This window comes from Coenobita brevimanus, chromosome 71, assembly GCF_032717465.1.
Source record: "Coenobita brevimanus isolate Jiangsu-jjx chromosome 71, ASM3271746v2, whole genome shotgun sequence".
Lineage (NCBI taxonomy): Eukaryota > Metazoa > Arthropoda > Malacostraca > Decapoda > Coenobitidae > Coenobita > Coenobita brevimanus.
In genome coordinates, this window is record NC_137024.1 from 50,051,652 (window position 1) to 50,079,216 (window position 27,565).

Sequence of the window (27,565 nt, forward strand, 5' to 3'; positions counted from 1 at the left end):
TAATTACACATACACAGCAGTAACAACACAATAGTAACAAATATAACAGTGACAACAGTAGGGTAATTTCAACAGTAGCCTCACCAGCGGAGAGTCATTGATAACAAACAATACAGTAAGAAATCACTAAATCCGAACATGGAAAAACATTATCGTCATTAACAACCTTAACCACATTAATTGCATTACAGCAACAACAACAACAACAACAACAACAGCTACTACTACTACTACTACAACTACTTCGGTAGCAAATACAGCAACAATAACCACCACAACACCCTAGCAATAACAACAAGTACCACAAAACTTTATTAATATCATGCACAACAACAACAACAACAACACTCCCCTTCATCTGTCCTAACAACAAACATCCAGAGAGAGAGAGAGAGGGAGAACATGGAGTTAATCAGATGAACGTTACGAGAGAGAGAGAGAGAGAGAGAGAGAGAGAGAACATGGGCTTAATCAGATGAACATAACAGAGAGAGAGAGAGAGAGAACACGGGCTTGATCAGATGAACATAACAGAGAGAGAGAGAGAACATGGGCTTGATCAGATGAAGATAACAAGAGAGAGAAAGTGGGCTTAGTTAAATGAACATAACAATACCATTAACGAATGAAAGATTGAGTATGGATTTTTGAGGAGATTGAAAGATAGATAGATAGATAGACAGGCGTGAAGTTAAATAGATACAAACAAAAGCAGTGCATCTATTGAAAGGCTGTGTGTGTGTGGTGTGGCTTTGGAGGATTCGGCTCAAACTCGCTCGGCTCCCCCTAAACTGGTAGCATTTGTCAGGCCGAAAGTTAGCTGACCGGACACACACACACACACACACACACACACACACACACACACACACACACACACACACACACACACACACACACACACACACACACACACACACACAGAAAGAGAGAGAGAGGGAGAGAGAGTACACTAACTTGCTGTACGAGTATTCATCCTCTCTCTCTCTCTCTCTCTCTCTCTCTCTCTCTCTCCACACACACACACACACACACACACACACACACACGGTCAAAAACATGCTCTGTCTCTTCTCTGGAAACTGTTCGCCGTCACCCCATAGTTTAATTTTTTTTTTTACTGTATCAAGAAGGCATAATATATGTTTGTAATATATGTTACTAGAGTGTAATGTTGGTCGTGTATTTGTTTCCTGAGGGGATAGTGTTTCCAGGGATTTGAATTTAACCCTTTATTCATGCAGCTATCATCATTAGCTTGCTCTTGTGTGTATGTGTGTGTGTGTGTGTGTGTGTGTGTGTGTGTGTGTGTGTGTGTGTGTGGGTGAGTGGGTGGGTGTTTCTGCCAATGAACGAAATCATTCTCCTTTTGGGATCTCTCAAAGTGTAGAGCCTCCAAACGATTTTCCTTAACCCCTTGATTGTGGTAATGTTATTTCTTATCTTCTTCTTGCCACCAGCAGGCGAGTTTATGCAGGTTTGTGAAGACATCTGGTACTGAGGGGATTATGAACAACCAATATAAACCGCTTGTGTATCCAGTTCTTGTTCCTTCCATCCTCTTCTGTCTTTCTTTCCTTCATTCTTTCCTCGTCCTTCTGCCTCCGGGTGACTTTAAACTCCCTCTTTCGTCTTTTTTTCCTTCATTCTTTTCTCCTTATTCTGCGTGTAGGTACCTCTGCACTGAGTGACAAGCCAAATGGTTTCCTGTACACCAGGAAACCATTTACTACGCTGGGTGGTAACCATATAACCAAATTTTGGCTCCTGGTTTAGTGGGTAATTACGGCGCTCCAATCTGATTGAGGCGGTGAAGGTTTATATCCAAGGGGTGGTTGGGGTTTATTGCTCACGTAATGCCACTCAGGGATGAGTGAGGCTGGTCGCTCTCATCTTAAATGTCAGGACCAACTTGCGTAGCCCAGGGCTCCTACGCTTCTCATGGGGCAACGTTGGATTGGATGACGATGATGATATATATATATATATATATATATATATATATAATATATATATTATTTGTGAGTGCTGGAAGCAAATTTCCATTAATACATGTTGCGTTAAACACGACAGCATTTTTGCAGTTGTTAATCTTCTTTCTAATATTTTCATTTTTCCTCCTAATATTCTACCTTCATTGGAGTGAGCGAAAACCAATTCTCCAAAGTCGTTCATTTTTGTTCGACGTTTCGTCTGGAGAGAGAACCATCAGGAATGGAAAGACCACAACCACATCTGGGAATGAAATATGTTTACATAGATACGTGTGGAGCAAATGAATATTTAAAGGTACTGCACTTCAAAAATAATTTATGTATAACAAAACAACAATTTACTGTATTCTTTATACAAGGGAGTATACATAAGAAAAGGCAAATGCTATATATACAACCTGCTTGAGTAGCTAGAATATTGAATGATTTTTTCTTAAGACACTTATCAAAACTTTTCGAATATACTTTTTGCCTAAATTACAGGAAGTTATATATACAGAAGGAATAATATAAAATATACATACACTAATCTCTGCAGTATAACTTATTTGATATATAAAGATAATAAAGTTCTTATAAATACAAAATCACCATACATTTAATTACCTTCTACAGGGAAGATACATCATGACTGTATAGATGACGCCTCATGTACTACATACTGATATTGTGGAACTAAAACTGTACATGCGTTGTTCCTTAATCTGTATTGGTACCCGACTCACAGGCTGGGGGTCATGGGCACAGCTAGACCGGATGCGGGCTGATCTCAAGTATGTGGGAGGTGGGGTAAACGGGGAAGGGGACAGAGAGAGAGAGTTAGGTGAATTATCTGACCTGAGGTGAGTGTCGTTGTCTCTTGGACGGCTGCCTATAGCACTGTCAAACAAGGATGTGGTCGTAGTCATGTTAGTTTGTATATTAATCATCGGTGCTCTTTCTCTTATTTTAATTGCTTCTAATATCTTCAGTTTTTGCCAGTCATTGCAGTGTGACACAGTTTTGGCGATCTCGGCTATGCTATCTCCGTCAGCATCAGTTCCGTGATGTCCTAGTTGATGATGTTTGACGGCTCCATCCTGCACATGTAGAGATAGCCGACGACCTAGGGTGCATGTCGTGTGACCTATGTAGGTATTATTAAGAGGCGCGCAGTCCTCGGTAGCACACTGATATTCAAACACTTCATTGATTTTAGACAGCATCCCAGTCTGACCGGTTAAGTAGTTTGTCATTACCATGGCACAAGTACGTGGGTTCTTGTAGTATGACAATGCGGAGCTTACAATTTTCGTTAGTAGGTTGACAGTTTGTTTTTCCAATATCCTTAATAGCTTTTTAATCTTTTTCATATCTGTTGGTAAAAATGTTGCAGTAAACTCACTAATGGCACTAGTTTGGGGTTTAGGTTGGCAGATCAATAACATTTGAGATATTTAGTAGTGATATTGTCAAAGTCCTTGTTATTATATACGAGCATCTGGCGTAGATGTTGAAGCTCTTGGTTTATAAACTGCCATGAGGAATATACTGTAGTGACCCTTTTAACATACGCTCTTATAACACCTCTCTTGTAGTTCTGAGCACATTCACCTCTGCCGTTCATACATTTTTCCGTGTTGGTTGGCATACGATAGACGTCATTGGTGAAGCTGTCATTCGTGCTGTCTACCAGTACATCCATGAAAGGGTGTTTGCCAGCCTGCATCCGGTCTAGCTGCGCCCACGACCCCCAACCTGTGCGTCGGGTATAAATACAAATGTAGGAACAACGCATGTTTAGTTTTAGCAGTATTAGTATATAGTATACGAGATGTCATCTGTACTGTCTTGATGTATCTCTCCTGTATAAAGTAAGTAAAAGTATGGCGTTTTTGTATTTATAGGTGCTTCATTAGCTTAAAGTATCAAATAAGTTATATTCCAGAGATTAGAATATGTATATTTTATATTATTCTTTCAGTATATATAACTTCCTGTAATGTATATAAAAAGTATATTCGAAAAGATTTGAAAAGTAGCTTAAGAAAAAAATCATTCAGTATTCTAGCTACTCAGGTTGTATATATAGCAAGTGCCTTTCCTTGTGTATACTCCCTTGTATAAAGGGTATAGAAAATTGTTGCTTTGTTATACATAAATTATTTTTGAAGTGCAGTACCTTTAAATAGAGTATTCATTTGCTCCACACGTATCTATGTAAACATATTTCATTCCCAGATGTGGTTCTGGTCTTTCCATTCCTGATGGTTCTCTCTCCAGACGAAACGTCGAACAAAAATGAACGACTTTGGAGAGCTGGTTTTCGCTCACTCCAATGAAGGTAGAATATTAGGAGGAAAAATGGATATATTAGAAAGAAGATTAACAACTGCAAAAATGCTGTCGTGTTTAACGCAACATGTATTAATGGAAATTTGCTTCCAGCACTCACAAATAATATATATATATATATATATATATATATATATATATATATATATATATATATATATATATATATATATATATATACCAGGATATCATTTACTATGCTGGGTGGTAACCATATAACCAAATTATAGCGCCTGGTGGTTTAGTGGGTAATTAAGGTAATCGGATTGAGCCGGTGCAGGTTTACATCCAAGGGGTGGTTGGGGTTTGTTGCTCACGTAATGCCACTCAGGGATGACTGAGGCTAGTCACTCTCATCTTAAATGTCAGGACCAACTTGCCTAGCCCTGGGCCCCTACGCTCCTCGTGAGGCAGCACAGGATTAGATGATGATACATACTGTATATATATATATATATATATATATATATATATATATATATATATATATATATATATATATATATATATATATATATGTAGGGATGGACTAGAATTGACTAATTATGCTCTTTTTTTTCTCTCTTTTGCCCCCTTGTGCCACCACCACCTGCCGTCGGCCACCGCGTCCCACCATCGCCTGCCACCACCACTTGCTGCCTTGACCAATCACCTTTGTCTGCCACCATCTGCCACCGCCAATCACCGTCGTCTAACACCGCCTGCCACCTCTTAACGATCTCCCACCACTTACCACCACATACTACCTTCCGCTGCCATATGCCTTCACTGTCCCCACCACTATCTCCACCACTAACCACCTGCCGCCACTATCATCCACCACTATCACCACCGCCTTTCGCATCACAGTATATGCGTGACGGTGCTGGTGCTCAACGTACACTTCCGGTCGCCTCAGACGCACAAGATGGCACCGTGGGTAAGGCGGGTGTTCATCCACATCCTGCCACGCCTCCTCATCATGAAGCGGCCACAGTACCAGCTCAACAAACACAGGTACCCAGCGCCGATTGTAGGGCATTGAAAGGGAACTTTGGGTGCCGGAGAGCCACCTAGGGTATTGGGGATATTTGTGGAGTCGAAAGGTGTCAGAAGGTATGGGGTATTAATGAATACTGGACAGGTGTTAGGAGTAATAAAGGAAACCATAAGGGTTAGTGGAACGACTGGGATTATTAGGAGTTACTATGTAATTGTTTGATTTACTAGCTGTACTGAGGAGTTGCTAGATTTACTAGAAGTACTAAGACTGCTAAAATACAGTATGAAAGGACACTGAGGTATGTACTGAGGATATTAGTGGTATTAGGAATGTTAAGGAATATTGATGGATAGAGTAACTTCTGATACTAGCAGAAATGAGATTACTAGGGAATATTGGAGTAAAGATATAACTGGGATACTTGAAAGCCATTTGGGGTATGACAAGGTAGTGGTAAATATCCAGTGATAATTGGGGACTGACACTGGTGACCATGCGAAATACAACTCTTTGGAGAATTGGGTGTATGGTTAGATGTTGAGAGGAACTAGTAAATTTTAAATCATGCCTAGAGTGTCAGAGAGCTGCTGAAAAATTATATTTGGAGGGATTTGGTGTACTGGTTATATATGTAAGGGTTATGTGGACACATTTATAGGTATTAAAGAGTAGTGGACATTCACGGACACTATGCTGAAGACAAGGCCAGCAAGAGAGTGCTAACGTATCTTTTCCAGACAAACCAGCAGGCAAGGACGGTACTATCACGAGCAAAAGTTCCCCGACAAACCCCTGCCAGTGTTGTGTCCTACAGTCATTATCTTCCATTCTTCCCAGTACGCCAGAGACTGTCCTTCCGTCTCATAGAATGTTACTGTATACTTCATATTGCTGTCACCTTAGAATATTTCACATAATACTCTCGTTCGTTAGGGGAATATCGGTGAACTTTTGATCTAGTTAGTACTAGTGGCAGCGTCCGAAACTAATGATGATCTCTTTTCTTTATTAGCCTGTGTAGCATCTCTGTGACCTGTGCTGACCTGGGCTTGGGCTTGACTTGCTAATTAGCCCTTATTGCTTGGCTGGCTGGAATTATAGATTTTTCTGTAGCCGGGGTGGATAACTGCTTCGTTATTGGCCGTATGGGAGACTTCGGGATGCCTGTTACTTAGCTTTTTATTTTCCAACTTACAGCTTACTTTCTCTTGTATGTTATGTATATCTGTGTAATACCCTCACAGTATGCATCAGGAGCATACAAGAGGATTATCAAGGTGTAATGTGCCGAATAAATAGCTAAGGAAAGGTCGTTACAAAATCTCCGAGGCCAGCAAGAAACACAGCCCAATGTGTGATGGTGATTTGCGCGCCGAAATGTGTCTTCTTGCTGTTTTTATTCGATGATATTTTTGTTTATTGCTCTTAGGTGCGTTTTACGTGTTAGATTTGCGGAACCATTTACAGTCATATGTTTGCACAGTTTTAGATACTGGTTGCACTGTAATTCAAACTTAGATTCTTTCCTTTAGCCAAATCAAAAGGAAGGGATTGGTTGTAGTATGCCGCGAGACAGGTATGAAGTGGATATGTCAGGGATCATGTTGTTACCTTAACTTTTTAGAAGATCACGTACTGTTATACGCACCATAGTACCATTGTTCACCTCAGTACCTCACTTCACCTCTTAGAATTTCACCTTTCTACCACACCTGAGCACTTTACATCACCTCATTACTTGGTGTGTGCACCCCTATCTCTGGTTGTAGCTCATGTGTTACTCTAGCTACTCTCACGTTATTAGTGTTGTTGTTGTAGTTGAAGCTGTAACAGTGTTTACGTGTCAGGTCACCTCTGGTCATGAAAAGTCAAAGGTCAAAGGCCGCAGGGAGGAGAGGACATGACAAAGAGCTTTTGATTTTTGGTGTCATCTCGAGTTGTTTTTCAAAAACTTAGTGCTCATCCCGAAACGCTGTTTGTTGCGGTGAGTGACAGTTGAGGTGGTGGTGGAGGTGGATGGGAGGGTTGGAGGTACAGCACATCGACCACTGGAACAGGTTTCACCTCCCATAAACCACACAAAATGCGTAAGACATTCTTTACCCATACAGTAACGATAATTGTATTTGGGAAATCCCTTCCGTTTCCCGAAATTAAGTAAGGCATGCAGCACACTGACCGTCTGATACCAGTATGTGAATGTATCGTCACATGTTGGCAAAATATAAAGACTTACCACGACACTTGACGAATATTTACGTAAAGTACAAGGTTTCAGGAAAAAACTGAGCAAGCTTGTTACAGGGAAGGTTTATAATAAGTTAATGATCATGAAAGCAGTACCTTGGATTTTCTCTTTTTCGTTTTTTAGTATGACTGACTCTTCAAGCATTGTATGAACTCGAGAAATGGCGTGTATATAAAATCGTATTATTGTCATCCACGCCAATACATATGACTAGTTAGTGGTAGATGTAGAGAAATTTATGTGCTCATAAACCAAGTTATTTTCTTGTGAAATTGCAGTGGTGTTCTAATAGTATGTTACGTAATGTCGGTTGTTAAAGTTGAGTAGCTTAATATTTAGCCTGGTGATGTTAAACATAATCGTATTCTGTTTGATCGGGGTGACAAATTAGATGTATGCTTGCTTGATTTCAGATTCTGTTCCAGTGATGCATTACTTTCATCAGCTTGCCCTTTAATACACTTTATAAAGTATTATTAGTCTAATAATTCACCAATGTCTTTAATTATATGTTTACATACTGTATATAATATGCATAGATTATTGAACGTAGCACCTTGTCTCTCATCAAAAATTAAATCATATACATTTATTTGTTATACACTTGTCTTTGTATTTATGAAGAAGAGGCTGGGTGAAAGTGTGCCCACGCTTACTGCTTCTCTCGTCTCTCTCCCTCCCTCCCCCCACACACCCCCTACCCCATGTGTCCCCTCGGTGCCCGCCAGCAGTTTAAGAAGGTAAACAACTGTTCTTGCCTGAGGGGCGTGACGTCACAATCCAACGAGTCTACCTGTCCAAGAGGAAGAGTTGGCTCAATCTCTTCCACCTAATTTATGTTTTGTCTTTCTTATCTTATCTCAGACATAACCCATACACTAATGATAAAGCCTGTTTGTATTCAGTTCCTGGTGCCATGAAACAGTTTAACTGCGAAGGACCATTCGTAGCAAACCGGTTAAACAGTGTGCCGTATTCTTGTTGACTTTGGAGATTTCGCAACATTTTTCTCTTTGCGCTTTATTCGACATAATAATCGTCGTATATGTTGCTAATGTAAATGTTATCAGTACAGAAATCACCTAATGTTAAGGACACTAGGGTGTAGTATGCAAAAAAAAAAAAAAAATGCTAAGGACGTGAAGCTACGAAGTCTCCTGCGGTAGCAAGAATACGGTCCAGTCTCTGTTAACCGCTTCACTGCGAGAGGACACCCTAACTGTATGTTGTCTAATGTAAACAAAAGGACAACAAAACAAAAGCATAATTAAAAGGACAACATCGTAGTGTAGGGGTGAAGTTACTATTAATTCTGGCTTACAGTTATTGTTAAATGTCATACTATCAAGAGTAACAAGTATGGTGGTGTACGAGCCTACTGATGGTGGACTGGCTAGTGGTAGATGCATCACGCCCCTAACAACGTCGCATGCCTGGCCTCGTAGCCGCTAGTGTGTCACTGTATATGACAGCGTCGGCTTGTAGTGTGCCCAGACATTTTCATTTACTGGCGAAAACTGTGTGAGGAATGGCGCCAAAGGGGTGGTACAGAGATCGTGATACAAATCAAGGCAACATGGTTTAGGTCAAGAAAATTGTTGACGCTGGATGGTAAAGAATTCGCCGATAAGAGTTCGTAATTCAGAGCAAAGGAACCAGGATTTGACCAAGCGCTGCAGCCAGAATTAGACCAAGCAGGATAATAATTTTACTAGTAAAAAGCTCGTGATCCAAAGCCAAGCAACCACGATGCGACCAAATAGTGAACTGCTAAGACTGGCTGACAGAGAGAGATCGTGACCCAAACAACCTTGATCAAGCCAAGAAGACTGATAAGACAGTTTAGTATTTCTCACACTAATAAATTGCCTTGTATCCAGCCACAGTAGTATGAAGGACTTATTCATTAAAGGTCTGTGTAAATAATATAATCGCAATGAACCGTATTCTCACTGATATGGGTGACTTCGTAGCACCTCTTAGTGATTTACCTTGCATACTACACCTTAATATTCTCTTGCATTCAAAGTTAAACGCCTACAGTTTGCTATGGACTAAACATTTAGTGTTATCCTGTCACTGTAAAGTATGTAATCATATGTCATTGTGGCGGTAGCTAATCCCTCTCGCCATCCAGCCGACTCTCTTTCTACAGCTGCTGTCCAGCGCATTGCTATATTTGCAGATGGATATTATGTAGTGAAAAACGATGCAAGTTGACTTGGGCATCCATTTTTATATACTTTGTACGAAAATTCAGGCGATGCTCTATTAGTGCAGATTGAAAAAAAAAAAATGTCTTGTAATGTATATACTGCCTCCATGACACAACAATGTCATACAACAGAACCGTAAGTCCCAGCTTGGTGGTCCATTTCTCACACAGCCATCACGTCATAGCAGTTGAGTGGAGTTGTCCCGTCATGATGCTGGGACATAGCTGTTATTGTTAAAGCTGAGGCTATGAAGGTGTAAGCAGACCCGTAATTTTTGACGGTCATTTATGGAACACGTGTAACTGATAGACGTGCCTGCATTCCTACACAGTTCACTCAGCATCGATACAAAAAGGTTAGGTGTGTTTTATCGCAGTGTGCTTCAGGTATCAAAGACTCTGGTCATTTTCACACCTTTGTGTTCTCAGGTTTTAATAATTCGGCTCACTTTCGCCTCCCCGGACACCCCTCGCAACCCCTTCCCCCATTCCTTCCCTGAACTTGCAATCCCCGAACTCCCCTCCTAATCCCATCCAGTTCACTGGCATGTACACTCACCAGCCACAGTTCTGTTCACTCTCCACCCTTATCCCCGGCTGAAAGGAGGTCGTAGCCAGGGTGCCACAGCGAGGAATGACCTGATGTTGGTGATGTGAAGTATTTCTAGACTGCACGAATATTGTCATCGCCAGCTGTACCTCATGCAATCTTGAAACGCTTTAACCTCTCACCATAATAATGTAGGTCATCATCAAGTGTAAAATCCTGGCTAACTTCCCTCCAGCCAGGGACAAGGATTACAGGTGAACAGAAACTGTACCTTGCAAGCGACCTACCAGACAACTTACCCCTAAGTTTATTACTAATAACCTGCTGATACAATAGCTATTACCCTTTTGCGGTTAATACTTACGTCGACGGTAAATTAAATCAGCCTCTGCAACCTAACCAAACTTTTCTGGCGTAAATCAAGTGACATGAAATAAGAATTTACCTTTAGTCAGGTATCCTCTGCTATCCATCCTACTCTGTTGTCCGGGGGTGGTGTCCTAGGGGCGTATTCAAAGTGGCTTCGGAGATTTTGCGGCACCTTTTTCTCTTTCTCTCATTTTGTTTTCCTGTTACGCAAGTATATCCTCGTCTGTGTCACTGATGCAAATTAAGCCGATATTAAAATGACATAATGACAAACAAGAGAAAATTAAGGTGCAATATGCAAAATAATTCACAAAGAAAAAAGTGCTACGAAACTTCTTAGGCCACCTCGATTACGGCCTCTCTTGTCTGCGTGACAGTGATGCTGAGTTGCATGATAGGCTTAGTGTCAGCTGTAAAGCTTCATGCTGCACATGTATCATTCTGTCATGATTATACAGATGTATTTAGTATATATTATTGTATATTATATGTATTGTACTGTATATACACACTGGCCAGTGCAGATGGTGGGGGCTGCTGGGAGGGTCGCTGCCGGGCTGCGTCAACAACTTGTACAATAAAATACGCCACGCACAATATGGTCGTCGCTTTAGTCGTGTCGGGCCTCCGGTCGAACAACACTGTCGACATGAACACTATCTTCTGTTTACTGAAACGCTAGTTGGTATCACAGATACAAAATGCCACTGCTTTTAATAATGTTGATATAACGTTTACTAGCTAACATGTTAAGAACCTCTTTACACTTGAACTTGTATGTGGACTTTGTCTGCTAGCATTCTCAGTACCTTCTCCGAGGGTAATGACTGGATCCAAAAAAACGATTGATACCGTAGGTATGACATGTTCATACATTGCGTGTGACGGGTTACCGCTTTTCGCGGTTCCACCTTACCCCACCCCTCTCCCTCCTGGTTATCAGAAATGGTGAACGAGAACGAAACACGGTGTATCATTGTACGCTTTGTTGTAACACATAAACCATTGTTCAGAAATTGATGGGTAGAGTGGGAGCGCAGGGAAAATTGCGACAGTATCATACATCGTGTCAGTTTAACCTGGTAAACCTTGAGGAACGATCAGAGAGCATGTCCTGTCAGACTTGGAGGCACTTAAAGCAAGTCGGATTGATGTCATGCCTAAAACTGAGGCCATAGGATTTTTTTTTTTCTGCTATTGGCAGTGTGCAAACCATACGAACATAAAAATAGTTTAACATTTTTTTTTTTCACTTTCATAAAAAGATGAAAGTCAAAGGATGTCAAGTGGTCTATATTCTTGGCGTATACTGTGTTACTACTGGCCTCTGTACTGGTCAGTGTAACGGGTGATGTTATACGACAGATGTATCTCAGTTGCCTTTAAACCAGAGACCCGCTGTGCTGACAAATAAACACAATGAATACAGTCAGACAAATGGCGACGCACGAGGCAGCCACCGTGACTTCCTGTCTTTGAAACACGAGCTAATTAATGCCTTGAATCCGGTGACGTATTTTGTACCTTATTCACGCAGTCCCTGGCCGATTTTGTTTAACTTCAGAAAAACTTATTCGAACTGCAGGGGTTATTAATCCATTCAGTACCAGAGATATGATCTAAGTTGTATGTAATCATCTGTAGATTAAAAATACGTCATCGGAGTAAAGAGGCTAAATACCCGTATTCTCGTCGACTAAGTTATCTTCCTAGCACCTCTCCGTTATACCAATTTATGTCTGTATATGGCGTATTAATATTCTTTTGCGTGCTATTAATACATTTTATATACTAAGGAGGTAAAGAGCATACATGAGAATAGCAAGGCCTAATGTGCATTATAAATAACTAGGAAGAGATGCTAGAAATCCTGCTATGGTGGCGGGAACACAGGTCGAAGGGTAAAAGAGTAGCGACCTTGCCAGCCGCTGCCAGGGTCTGTGCGGTGGTCAGTGGTGCCGCAGCTGTTACTGCCCAAGTGACTAATTTGATTTCTCCCCCCCTCCCCCACCGCCCCCCACTCCCCTCCTCACTTCACTAGTGAATTCAAAAGGTAAATCATTATTAATTTCGTTATTCATAGATTGATTTATTTAGTTTATTTTACTTTTAGTGAATTTAAAAGATAAATCATTTCTCATCCCTATGCCCAGGCTGGATGTTTTTGCTTTATTTTACACAGGACGTCCACAATCAATCTTGATTACTTTAAAACTTCATAGGAGGTGAAATTTGCATGATACTAAATCGTGTCTTTTCCCTTTCAAGTTTATACTACCAAGTTTCATTGACTACAGTGTCACAGAACCTCGATTCATTGTCACGCAAACTTCATCTCCTAGAAATTTTCAAAGTTGTCAACATGATTTATGGACACCCTTTTTTTTATTTCTAGTGATGTTTGATTACCTCTCTAATTATTCAAAAGGTAAATCATTATCACCTTCTTCACGTTGTGTGTGTGTGTGTGTGTGTGTGTGTGTGTGTATGTGTGTGTGTGTGTGTGTGTGTGTGTGAGTGTGTGTGTGTATGAATTCAGAGATATATAAGTTACCGTTCCTCATAGGTCGAATTATCTTGCCATATAGTCTTTATCTGTAGTGATTTCAAAGTGTAAATCATTATTAATTCCGTTCCTCTAAGGATGATTTAGGTATTTTGTTTCCAGTGATGTTTGATGATTGTTAGACCAGTTTCAAATTATCCCTCCATTCGATTCTATGGAACTGCTCTCAGATACCGAGGGAGTTAATGAGGCTACAGATCCTTCCAGTAAAATAATAAGTTCGTAAGGTTGCAAAGTCGTCCTGAGATGGCAATAATAAACCGAGAAACGCGTCATCGGAGTGAAGGGGTTACTCCCTAGGACGACGTCTTTTTTTATGTGTTTTTCTTGCTACACACAGACGATTTTATTCACATGGAAATAGGTCTGTCGTAGCAGCGGTGGCCCTATGTCAAGCAGCATAGGAGGCTTCGCAATACCACTGCGGTTTATTTTGCATATTACACCATAACATTTTCTTGTATATCGTTTTAATGTCGACATAGGTTGCATTAACAACTTACAAGAGGATACTGAAGTGTAATGTGCAGAATAAATCGCTTAGAAAATGTGATTCGAAATTTCCAAAGCCACCTGGAACACGATCAACATGTTCATGAATTTGCCTGTTGAATCCGGGCTTTTTTTTCTTTTTCTTTTTCTTTTTTTTTTTTTTTTTGTATTGTTATCTTCCGTCGATTATATTCAGCTCGGCACAAAATTTTGTAATTGGAGGGGGTTTGGTACAACATTCATAAACCCATTCACGAAAGGGCGTGCTCCCTAAGTTTAAAATAATCGTCTGGTAATATGAAGACTACAATAAATAACTCCCTAAATTTAAAATAATCGTTTGGTAATATGAAGACTACAATAAATAACACGTCACCACATTACTGTATAGGAATTGCTTTAATTCGTTTGATGTTAACTACAATCAGATCAATAGAAAGTCCTTGCAGTCCAGAGGTTTACCCCTTCATTCCGGTGACATCTTGCAGTTAGTATACTACTGCTAACTACAGACGATTTTATTCAGCTGAGGGGAATTAATGAAATCGAAATTTAACCCATCCATTCTTTAAAAAAAAAAAAAAAAAAAAAAAAAAAGTTTGCCATAAGCAAAATAAAATCGCCAGTAAATGACAAGAATAAAATGACAATGACGTCCTCGGATTGAAGTGGTTGACCTCTTTAGTCTGATGTTGTGATTGATTTATTCTTGCTGCCCACACACCATTTTATTAAACAGGGATACCTCTGATCTGTCGACTTCGAAAGTATTTTCTGAAGCCAAGCAAAATAATATCTGATTTAATGTTAACCTGGGATGAGATTCTCAAACATATTTAAGATCGATTTCGTGTCGTAAATCAGACTTGTTGTCGCAGCAAGAACACGAGAAGGGAAGTTTCAACATTATCCTTTCCTCTTCCTTCACGCTAAAAAGTTCCTGACAAAATTTTCGTCTTATAACCCAGATTTTTTGTTTTGCAGACAGAACAGCAGACATGGGAAGATTCTGCACACTGTTTTGCTCGTTCTACAAATACATGGCTGAGCTGCGAGAGGAAATTGCATCTAACTCATTTACTCTGGAAGCTCACTTTTAAGTTAAATAAAATCGTCTGGTACCAGCAAAACTAAATTGACGACATCGCAGTGAAGGGGTTAACCACCTCTCTAGGGTGACTTTTTTTCTTTATTATATTCTTGTTTGGTAGTAGGTGGGAACGCTCACCATCCACTCACTCGATGTAGTGCTGCTTTGGGTTTCTGCCCCTTCCTCTCTTCCTTCCTCTTCTGTCTTCCTTTCCTTCATTCTTTCCTCTTCCTTCTGCCTAAGGGTGACTTTACACTCCCTCTTCTGTCATTCTCTCCCTCATTCTTTCCTCTTCCTTCTGCCTGTGGGTGACTGTACACTGAGTGACAAGTCAAATGGTTTCCTGTACACCAGGAAACATTTACTACGCTGGATGGTAACCATATAACCAAATTATGGCACCTGGTGGTTTAGTGGGTAATTAAGGCGCTCAAGTCGGATTTAGCCTGTGTAAGTTTATATCTAAGGGATGGTTGGGGTTTATTGCTCACGTAATGCCACTCAGGGATGAATGAGGCCGGTCACTCTCATCTTAAACGCCAGGACCAACTTGCCTAGCCCCGGGCATCTACTCTCCTCATGGGGCAACATAGGATTGGATGATGGATTGATGGGTGGATATATTCTTGCTAGTACCTGGCTGGTTTATTCAGCTTAGCAGAGATTTTTCAGATCTGAAGGACTGTTTACCTTTCAGTAACCTATTTACTACATTATCATATTCGATCTCATCTGAGAAGAGTCAAGCCTTAACCTTCTGAAAGCTGGTAGGTGATTGGCTGTCCGAGTGAAATAATTATTAACGATGCATTTTCAATTATTTTTACTATAAGGGTTATAACAACCGTTTGACGAGAAGACTGCCCAAGTGAAGTATATTATATACCGTAGTTATTTGCATATATTAATTTAAAAACGGGGCCTTACAATGTTTATAAGATGGCCTAGATACATCCTAAATTTTGAATTCTCGGTACAAGTCAAAATACGTCCAGTAGTTTTACTAGTACCTTGATTCCCCCTTCCCCCATGTTCAGGCAGATTAAGGTAAATTGTCATTACTGCTACTTTTGGTAAAATCTAACCTAGTAAAACATCCCACGAGCGGCCTACCCCCCACCCCTGTCATATTTACTAGGTTTGATTTTGCAAACTATCGCAGTAATGATAATTTATCTTAATTTGTCTGAACATAAGGGAAAAAATTCAAGGAACTTTTAATACTTTACCTGGACTTGTTTTGGTTTGTCCAGAGAAATCAAAATTTCAAACGTATTTAGGCCATCTGATAGTTTTTGTAAGACCCCTTTTTTAAATTAATATATGCAGATAATTGTGTATAATATTTTACTGGGGCAATCTTATCGTCAAACGGTTATTGTAACCTTTATAATAATTTAAAATGCATCATTAGTTATGAATGCACTTGGACTACCAATCAGCTGCCAGCTTTCAAAAGCTTAAGGTTCATCTCTTATATTAGATCAAGTAGGTCATAGTGGGCCTTCTTAAACTTTTTAAGAGCTGTCTTGTGCTAACTGAAGTCGTCATCACAGTGAAGGAATTAACACCTTCAGCCCGATGACTTTTTTTTTTTCTTGCTACCTCTAGTCGATTTTCTTAACTTCGGAGACCATCTGCTGTGACTGGATTAGAAACAGTGTCCATTAACCCCTTCATGACACGATTTTTTCCCCTTAAGCAGAATAAAATGGTTTGAATGTAACACAAATGGAGTAACCCTTTCACTACTAGGGATCCGTCATAGGCTGAATGTAAGTCTGGTGCCAGTAAGAATGGAAGACAGAGGACGTCATCGTAGGGAAGGGATTAAGCGCTTCACTCCCATGGCGTCATTTATGTCCTATTATTCGTATTGCTACCACTGCACGATTTTATTCAACATTGGAGACTTTTCGAACGGGAGGAGATACATGTAGCCTTCATTAACCCCTTCTGGTGTGTCCTACTGTAAGCTGGATAAATTATTGTGTTGATGGCAAGAATAAAAGGTCATCGCATTGAACGGGTTTAAAAATACACTCCATGGGCATTCAGGATTGGTGTAGCTGTGCCAGTCACGTAACTCGGTCACAGTTGGTTCACGACGTTATGTTAGTTTGGTTTCAATAGTTAACGTAGATTTTATGCTTTTCCTGTGCTTACATGCCGTATTTTTTTGGTGTTCTGATGTTGTTAGTTCAATATAGTTTGCTGTGTTAAAAACTGTAGGCGTCAGTGTAAATTTTATACTGTATGAAGAAAAAAAAAAAAGGGCAGCAGGTTCTGAGAGATTCGGTGCCGTATACTTGGTGACTAGAAGAGACTGTGTAAAGCCTCTTCCTGAACTATTTATGTCCGTTCCACTGTAATATCTTCCTTTTTGTAGTTTTCTGATGCAAACTATTTTAGTCTTCACTGACATAGCCTATATCATAAGATAACATGCAAGAGAGTGTACGGTACATCATACAAAAAACAGCGTTAAGGAGGATTCTTTTGTTCTAATGATTTTTTTGTTGCAAATCATACGAGTCTAGAATTTTTTGTTATTTATTTAGGTACCTTCGAACAACGGTTATCCCAATTTAATATATCCCTACTTTTTTTTCGTAACCTCAGCATAATTATGGACGCACGAATCTTGAAAATCTACCGCCTTTTTTTTTTTTTTTTTTTTTTTTTTTTTTGTTGCCAGATGTAGGATAACTTAGCTCAGTTTTCATGTTGATATGAATAATGTTACAAATAATGTAAATAATCCAGTTAAATAATCAAAGTGTGGGATAAATACAGTATTCACTTTTGTACATTATCTGAAAAATATTGAGCTTTAATCAAGTATTCGGAGGTTTAAAAAAAAACATATATACTGTAGATATTGTTTCTTAACATCATGCCATCTTCACAGTAGATAATATTTTAGCATGTAAGTGTTAGATGTACTGCAGCACAACCTTCTCACTACTACCATCACTATCATCATTATTACCAGCTCTACAAGCACTATAATCTTTATTTCTGCCATCACAGTTATCACCATCATTACCGTATCATATCACCAAACTGCCACTGATACCACTGCCATTCATACCACTACAACCACCATTATACTGCTACCCCACTTTGCCACCATCACCACGACTACCACCACTACTGCCATCATTGCTACCAGCGGTATTATCACTGTCACAATTGTCACACTGCTACCATTACCAGCACCACCACTACAACAGTCACAGCCACCACCATTTTTACCATCACTGTCCTCACCACCACTACTACCATCACTGCCACCACGACTCCTGCCATCACTGTCACCACCATTACTGTCACAAAGCCCTAAAATATCACTGTTGCTTTCACCTCTCCGAACACCGGATATACCACTGCCCACTACATCTACCAATATGACTGCCACCATTCCTGCCACAAAAGCTGCCAACATCTCTAGTGCTACCACCCTACCATCTCCACTACCGCCATTTCTGTCACCGCGCTTCACCACACTTCCAGCACCATTACCATCGTTATCAGCACACACCACATTACAGTTTCAGCACATCGCACCACACCACACCACCATCACACCTGCACCATACCACCCCCAACATAGTACAACAAACACAGGACAACACAGCTCACTTCATCTTACCTCAGCGCAGCTCAGCAACACTGTTACTACCAAACTAGTGAAACACACACACACACACACACACACACACACACACAGCACCACCACCCAGCACTAACCTGTACTATGGCACATTCTCCTCGTAGCCTCTGGTCCTCCGGTGGGAACTCCAAGTCAAACAGGTAACCTCACACTGCCTCACCCCGCCTGCCCTGCCCTGTCCTGTCCAGTTAACGCCACCAGGCTCGCTTCCTACCTCACCTCATTCATGCTAGTTGCATTATTGATAGAGATGAATTTTAGAATAACCTTAGTGGATATGAATGATTTTTGGTGCACTGGTAAAACTGCATGGTTTGAAATGCATGGTAAGTTTTGAAATAACTAACTAGAATTTATTCACACTAGAATTAAATTGCCATAGAATAATATAGTTTATCTTAAGATTAAGAGTAATTTATTTTGAAAGAGGATGTAAATAGACATATGGATATGCATTTGCCATGAAGCGCGTCGTATGAATGTCAGTAAAATACTGAATACCTCAGCAATATAATTACAAGCATGATTATAATGAAGCATCGAATGTTTCATGACACTGTTGCATTTTACTAGTTTTCTTAGTTAGATTCGCTGTCATTCAATCGATTTCTGATATTATTAAGAAAACTGTATGTCGCTAAGATACGACATATTGTGAAATGTTTTTCCGTTTAGTTCCTGCATCCTTGTGCCAGTCGGTCTCTTGACGCTTATCTTTTGGCATCAATTTTTAACATTAAGGGTCGTATTCTAAGTGACTGGAAATTTTATAACATATCTTCCCTAGCAGTTTATTCTGCACACATCACACCTCAGCATCCACTTGTATGTTATCACTGAACACTGTGTCCATATTAAATTGATATAATAACATACAAGAAAATGTCAGGACGTAATATTCATCATAAATTGTTAAGGGCAAGGTGCTACGAAGCCTTCAACGTCACCTAGAATACGGCCGCAATACAGTAATTAACCTGGTGATGCTTTACCAACTACCCCTCGCGCTGCGTGTGAGTGCACAACTCATCTCGCCCTCACAGCGCCCCCTAACCTCATGCCTTTGCTATCTGCTGGGGAACGCAGTCTTACGGCCCGATGCTTAAACATTAAAGCGTCAGATGGAAGGCAAGCCCTCGATTTTTGACGATCTTCTTATAGCAGACCTGTGATTATTAGGTATAATCAGCCCACATCCCACATGGCAGTGCAGTCGTAATGGTAGACCGAAAGGGCGACTGGTCCATCATGTGCTGCAGAACTTATCGTCGAAAACTGGGGCTTATCTTCCCCGTAACGATTTAAGGCTTCAGCATACGACTCTTTAATCTCACAAACATGAGCTTATCCTGTACTTGCACGCCATAATTCCCAATTTAATGGACCCTCTCACAGGTCAGGGTGCGGTTGCAGGTACACCTACAGAAACATGGCGACTGGTTCAGCATAATGCAGATGCACTATACACTGCCAAGAAATAATATTTTTGTGTACATATTAAGTAACTCGTTCATATGTTTCTGGAAGTGGGAATATTGGGTCACGCTCTTGTCTTCAAAGCACACGTAGTTATACAGTTTTACTTATATGACCTTCCATTGCTGGTTTCCCATCATGGGAACTGGAACCATGATTATACACAGTCAGTTTTGCCATGAAGTGAGTCATTTGATACCTTGCATTGTTATTTTATCATCATGGGGACTTATACCATGGTAATACAATCAGTTCTGCTTGCACGAGCTTCCCGCCAAGCCAACTGCCTGCCGTGTAGTTTAGTGGAGCGGCCTACTTAGCACCTCGCCGCCGTCCCCTCCACTGCCCAAACTAGGTCCTTCAGATGGGGTGCGAGGGCAAGGACGCCAGTAGCCTCACATTAACTGTCCATTGGTTATAATATTCCTTCCTTGTGACATGTGTTCTGTCTTATATTAGCTCGGGGTCTTGATCTTTCCCTTTTACTGTTTTTATTTTTTACTTTTATTTCAATTATTATACCCCAACCCAGTCCCTCTTGCGCCTTCAGTGTCTTTGCTTTCCTCTCTCGAACCTTCCTCGTTCTCTGTCCATCCTTGTTTATCTCTTCTTGCTGCTTGCGTCTCTTTCACTTTCACTCTATCTCATCCAGTTTCTTCCTTCATCTATCACCCTCCCCTCACCCCGCCCGTTTTTTCTGTCTCCTTTCCTCAATCCTGACACCCTACTCCCCTTCCAACTCCCTTTCACCCTTCCAACTCCCCTCCCACCTTTGATTCTCCCTTCACCCTCCCAGTTTCATATCCTACCCTGTCCCTCATAACTCCTCTTCCCTTTTATTCTTCCTGGTATGCTTTCCTTCGTTCCAGCTCTATCTCCCTTTAACTCTCTGTCCTCTTGTAGCTCCCTTTGTCTCCTTTAATCCACTTTCCCCCTCTCCTAACTTCTTCTGCCTTTCTAATTCCCCTTCTTTCTTAAATTTCTCCCCATTCTAAATCCCCCCCTCCTAGGTTTCCCTTCTCCCCTCCCAACTCCCTTTCCTCCCTTCCAGCTCCCTCTGGCCTCTAACTCCCTCTCATCACTTAAACCCATAAACCTCGGGGAGTAACTTATAAGTCTTTACCCAGGCTAACGCCAGACGATTATACTCACTGCTGGGAAACATCCAGAGGCCTGAGGCTTAAGAAGCTATCTCGATCTAACCCTTAAACTTTGGGCACTACTTACCTAATTTTACTCTGACTATCACTAGTCAGTTACACTAGCAGCTGAAAACCTCCCGCAGGTCTGAGGGTTCACTCACCCTCCTAACACCCCCTCCCTCTCATAAAACCAACCTACCTCCCTCTGACTCCCTTTCGTAACCTCGTCTCCTGCCGATTTTACTCCCCTTCCCCGTCCCCTCCTAACCCCCGCTCCGGCCGTGCCCCCAGCGTGTTTATGGAGCCGAACCGCGTGATGATCCGGACGTGCAACGGGCACGAGATGCAGGACAGCTTCTACCGCCCCCCACACTACGACGACTCCCTCTACAAACACCCGGACCTCGCCTACGACACTCGAAGGGGGCCATCCGACTTTTCTCCGTGAGTGGTGTGACCCTGCCATCCTTCCTTCCTTCCTTCCTTCCTTCCTCTCCCTTCCTTCCTCTCATATCCTTCCTTTCCATCCTTCGCCTATTCCTTCATATCTTCCCTCTGGCTTATAAGCTAAGCTATATATCCTCTCACCCTATCAGCGAGCATTCGAACCAATAACTTAAGTACAACAAAAGTGGGGAGCTGGACAGCTTTTTCTCTGTATTTGATATGATCCTTCTCTCCCTTCCTTCCTTCCTTCCTTCCTTCCTTTCCTCCAGTCAGTCGGCCGGCTCCTACGTCTATTATACCTAGATCGAAAAACACTTTAATCTATATACGCCATAGGTATGACCCCCACAGACTTTTCTCAGTGAGTGCTGTAATCCTTTCCTTACTTCCCTCCTCTTTCCTTTCTTTCTTTCTTCCTTCCATCCTTTCTTCCGTCTTTCTTCTTTCCTTCCTTCCGTTTCCTGTACCTGGTATTCTGGATGGCAAAGGAGACTTAGTACCTCTTTCTCACAAACTTATTTTACATATAACAACTTAGCATCCACTTGCTTATAGTTCATATCGTTTTAATAACATATTTTTAGTCAATTATATACAAGAGGATTTTAAGGTGTAATGTGCAGAATATATCGCTGAGGAAGAGGCGTTACGAAATCTTCAAAAACCTCTCAGAATACGACACCATAAGTGGATCCGGAGGCACATTACCTTCGTCCACTATTCTTTCATCCTGTTATTTCCTTCGTTTCTTCTGTTCTCAGTTTCTACATCCATCTTACTGCAGCAAGCACTTCCTTCCTAAACAGGTTACCCTAATGAGCGATTCAACTTCTTTCAGTTTCTTTTCACTTCCACCTATTTGTACAACCAATACAAAGTAAGTAAATCTCCCTGTTGACATTTTTTTTTAACTGGATATATACTTGTTTTTTTTCTAGTACAGCCTCTACTAGTGCATGGTGGTTGATTATCATTATATACGTCTCGTTTTAATGTATACAGTTCCTATATTTCATATCACATCAGTTTGCCAGATTTTGCTGATTTCTTCTCCTAAGGCATTTTACTGAAATAAGTTTATTGTTCATTGCAATAGTTCCTTCCATAGATCCCAGTACCTAATTATGATATCTAGATTTTCACCAGCACCACAATCGTCAATCTTTTCACCACGATGACGTGATTTTTTTTTAATCGTGTTATCTACAGTCAGGTATTTTTAACTTGTGTGAGACTTTTCGAACTGGAGGAGTCATGTATTGCCTTCATTAGCCCCCTCTCACCGCTAGAGAGCCTCCTTAGGTTCAGAAAAATCGTCTGGTGGTATGGCAGAATTGTAACTTACCTGCTTATGCGTGGTAGTTTAAAATGGAAAGTACGTCATCGTGTTGAGGGGGTACACTAAACCAAAATCTAATTACCAGTACTAATTTGTCGAAGAACAAACACAGCCAAATAAGACTTTAATACCACAGCCACATAATAGTGTAATACTACCACCACATAGACTCCTAGTACCACAGTCACATGAGAATCCAGTACCATAGCCATGAAACGATGCAATATCGCGTCCACACTGCAGCTTAGAGCCACAGTCACATAAGACCGCAGCAGTTTAATACCACAGCCACGTGAAATTCCCCTACCAATGCCACACAATAGCTTACTACCACCGCCACAAAAGAATCCTATACCACAGCCGCATAGAATCATATACTGTAGTTGCATAAGACTCCAGTACCACAGCCACGTGAGAATTCAAAACCACAGCCACATAAGACTCCAGTACCACAAACATATGAGAATCCAGCAGCACAGCCACAGAAGACTCTATTCCACATTCAAAAAAGAATCCAATACCACAGTCACATAGGACTCCAGTATCACAGTCACATCAGGATCCAACACCACAGCCACGTCAGGATCCAGTGCCACAGCCACATAAAGATCCAACACCACAGCCACATGAAGATCCAACACCACAGCCACATAAAGATCCAACACCACAGCCACATAAAGATCCAACACCACAGCCACATAAAGATCCAACACCACAGCCACATAAAGATCCAACACCACAGCCACATAAAGATCCAACACCACAGCCACATAAAGATCCAACACCACAGCCACATAAAGATCCAACACCACAGCCACATAAAGATCCAACACCACAGCCACATAAAGATCCAATAACACGGCCACATGAAGATCCAATACCACAGCCACATAAAGATCCAATACCACAGCCACATAAGGATCCAGTACAACAGCCACATAAGGATCCAGTACCACAGCCACATAAACATCCAACACCACAGCCACATAAGGATGCAGTACAACAGCCACATAAGGATCCAGTACCACAGCCACATAAACATCCAACACCACAGCCACATAAGGATCCAGTACCACAGCCACATCATAATTCAATGTCAAATCCCATAGACCTATAAGAATCACTAATACTACAGCCAGATATATACTAATAATACCACAACCACTTAAGAATCAATAATACCACAGCCACATAGAATGCACTGCCACATCAGCATAAGTCCCCGATACTACAGGATGACGGACGGGCCCTTCTCCACGACGTGCCGAATCCACGGGTCGACTAACATCCACGGGGGTCCCACCACCACCCTGTTGGAAGACACCTACACCCTGGACGATCCCGACAAGAGCCCCACGTTCCGCCCCTTCCAGCACACCCTGCCACACTGCTCGCCAGAGGTCCACCGTACGTGCTGGTGTGTCAACTACATCGCAGAGCACACCAGGATCAAGGAGGTCTCCACTAAGGTTGGTGCTCCTGCCGCGGTAAGACGCACAGCAAAATGAACGGTACAGTCAAAAGGATAGTACTGGCAAAGGCATGGTACTACCAAAGGAATGGTACAGTCAAAGGGATTGTACTGCCAAAGGAATAATAATGCTAAGTGGATGGTACAGGCAAAGGGATGGTACTGCCAATGGGTTGGCATTGCCAAAGGGATAATACATCCAAGAGGATGGTTATGCCAAAGGGATAGTACAGCCAAAAGGATGGTACTGCCATGGGGATATCCAAAGGGATGGTACAGTCATAGAGATGGTACAACAAAAGGGATGGTACAGCCGAAGGGATGGTACAGTCATAGGGATGGTACAGCTAAATGGATGAAACAGCTATATGTTGAACCCAATGGATGTTATACCGAGGGAATGTTTGTTGGTGATGAAGCGTTCTTGCTTTTACCATACTGATGAACTCTTCACATTTAGCGTTGGTAAATCGTTACGAGGCGTGAATACAAGTAGCTTCTGTCGGTGGCAGTGTTGTGAAGGCAGCTAAAAAAAAAAGTCGCATGCTAATAATAGATCGTTCATGTCCTGAACGAATATATATATATATATATATCATCCAATCCTATGTTGCCCCATGAGGAGCGTAGGAGGCCGGGGCTAGGCAAGTTGGTCCTGACTTTTAAGATGAGAGTGACTAGCCTCACTCATCCCTGAGTGACATTACGTGAACAATAAACCCGAGCCATCCCTTGGATATAAACCTGCATCGGTTCAATCTGATTGGAGCGCCTTAATTACCCACTAAACAACCAGGCGCCATAATTTGGTGTTATGGTTACCACCAAGCGTAGTAAATGGTTTCCTGGTGTACAGGATACCATTTGGCTTGTCAGTAAGTGTACAGACACCCATAGGCAGAGGGAAGAGGAAAGAATGAAGGAATGAAAGACAAGAGGAAAGAAGGAAGAGAGGAAAGGGCAGACACCCAAAGCAGCACTACATCGAGTGAGTGGATGGTGAGCGCCTCCACCTACCACAAATTGTATATATATATATATATATAATTCTGTCCATCTGTTTATCTATCTAACTATCTATCCATCTGTCTGTCTGTATCTATCTCTATGTATCTATCTGTATCTGTCTATCTATCTATCTAGAGAGAGAGAGAGAGAAAAAAAAAAAAAAAAGTATTTTCATCGCATTCTCACGTGATTTTGCTTTCATATACAGTACGTACGGTATCTATAGCAGCCGTGGCTCAGTGTGTTTGAGCGCTCCGCTCTGGCCGAAAGGTCGGAGGTTCGAGTCCACCCAAGGATCATTGGTAGACATCAGGAAGTGCATTCGGTCATAAAATGTTAATCACTCCAAACTGAAGTCCTCCACACTATATATTCTCATATGGTTGGGGGAGGCAGTGGCCCAAACAGTAGAGAGGAGGGCTGTCCTAATGGACTCCGGTTCAAATCCCTGCTGGGCCAGCGAACGGTTTATCGATTTGAATGTAATAAAATCAGACTTTACTGATCTACCAGAAGACCCGCCGACATGTAATAATACCCTGGCAAATACCAATACACCAGTCCTGTATGAGACAGCCCTACCATGTATTCAGTATGGACGGTGGGTGATAGCGCCGTAGTGGTTACATATGGAGATGTAGGAGGATTACTCGGCCTTGGGGACAGGCCTGAAGCCTTTGCCCAGACGTCGGACACATTAATATATATATATATATATATATATATATATATATATATATATATATATATATATATATATATATATATATATATATATATATATATATATCTATCTATCTATTGCCAGACGCCTCAATCCCGTTTGGGGTGGCCACAAACAAATCGCCTCCAAGTCGCCCTGTCCCCCGCCATTTCACTACCCTGCTCCCAACTCACACCCCCTCTCTCATATACCTCTCCTCTCCATCCCTCCATCTCATCCTCGGTCTCCCCCTCCCTCTTCCACCCTCCACCTCACTCACATACATATATATATATATATATATATATATATATATATATATATATATATATATATATATAAAGTATGTATATGTACTGTATATATATATATATATATATATATTATGTATATATATATATGTATATACAGTATAAAGTATATATATATATATATATATATATATATATATATATATATATCAATATACCTAGACTGCTTCCCCCAAGGAAAGGGAGGTAGCCGAGACAGGACGACACACTCCCCATTTACTCATCCAATCAAACACATTCATTCGCATCTTAGCCCCAAAGGGGAGAAGGGGCAGATTCTTACCGCACCACACCGCACAAGGGTCAACTGCGCAGTGCAATCAGTGACATTCACAGCAGGGCCCGACAGCAGAGCTGGTTTACCCCTGCCACATCATAATAAACCCATCCCCTTACCCGCACCTGACCTGACTGGCTGATCAGACTGAATGCGGGAGAATATCCCCTCAGGGCTGCATCATCATTTATTCATTCATAATTTCTCTCTATTTATTTCTGTCAGTGCAGTATCATCTGCAAACAGCAGCTGCTTCAGATTCCATTCTCCACCATCAACATTTACCAGACTCAGACCTCCACCTAAAACTCTTGCATTCACCTCCCTTACAACACAATCCATATAAATATTAAACAACCAAAGCGACATCACACATCCCTGTCGCAGCCCCACTCTCACGGGAAACCAATCACTCACAGCATTTCCCACTCTTACACACGCTCTACTATTTACATAAAAACTTTTCACCCCTTTCAATAACCTACAATCAAGTCCATACAATCTTAAAACAGTCCACAAAGCCTCCCTATCAATAATTCTATCGTACGCTTTCTCTAAATCATATATATATATATATATATATATATATATATATATATATATATATATATATATATATATATATATATATATATATATATATATATATCCATCCATCATCCAATCCTACGTTGCCCCATGAGGAGCGTAGGAGCCCGGGGCTAAGCAGTTGGTCCTGACATTTAAGATGACAGTGACCAACCTCACTCATCCCTGAGTGGCATTACGTGAGCAATCAACCCCAACCATCCCTTGGATATAAACCTTCACCAGCTCAATCCGATTGGAGCACAATAACTACCCACTAAACCACCAAGCCCCAAAATTTTGTTATA

At 41.2% G+C, this 27,565-nt stretch overlaps 1 protein-coding gene across 1 annotated transcript in view; it reads left to right on the plus strand.

Moving 5' to 3' along the window:
• Positions 1-27,565, plus strand: part of LOC145406639 (acetylcholine receptor subunit alpha-like) — a 606,054-nt gene that overhangs the window by 553,954 nt on the left and 24,535 nt on the right. The window contains exons 8-10 of the mRNA XM_080277717.1: positions 5,178-5,324; positions 18,621-18,656; positions 24,155-24,389. Of these exons, the coding sequence (XP_080133843.1) occupies positions 5,178-5,324; positions 18,621-18,656; positions 24,155-24,389 (418 nt within the window). The remainder of the gene's footprint in view (positions 1-5,177; positions 5,325-18,620; positions 18,657-24,154; positions 24,390-27,565) is intronic.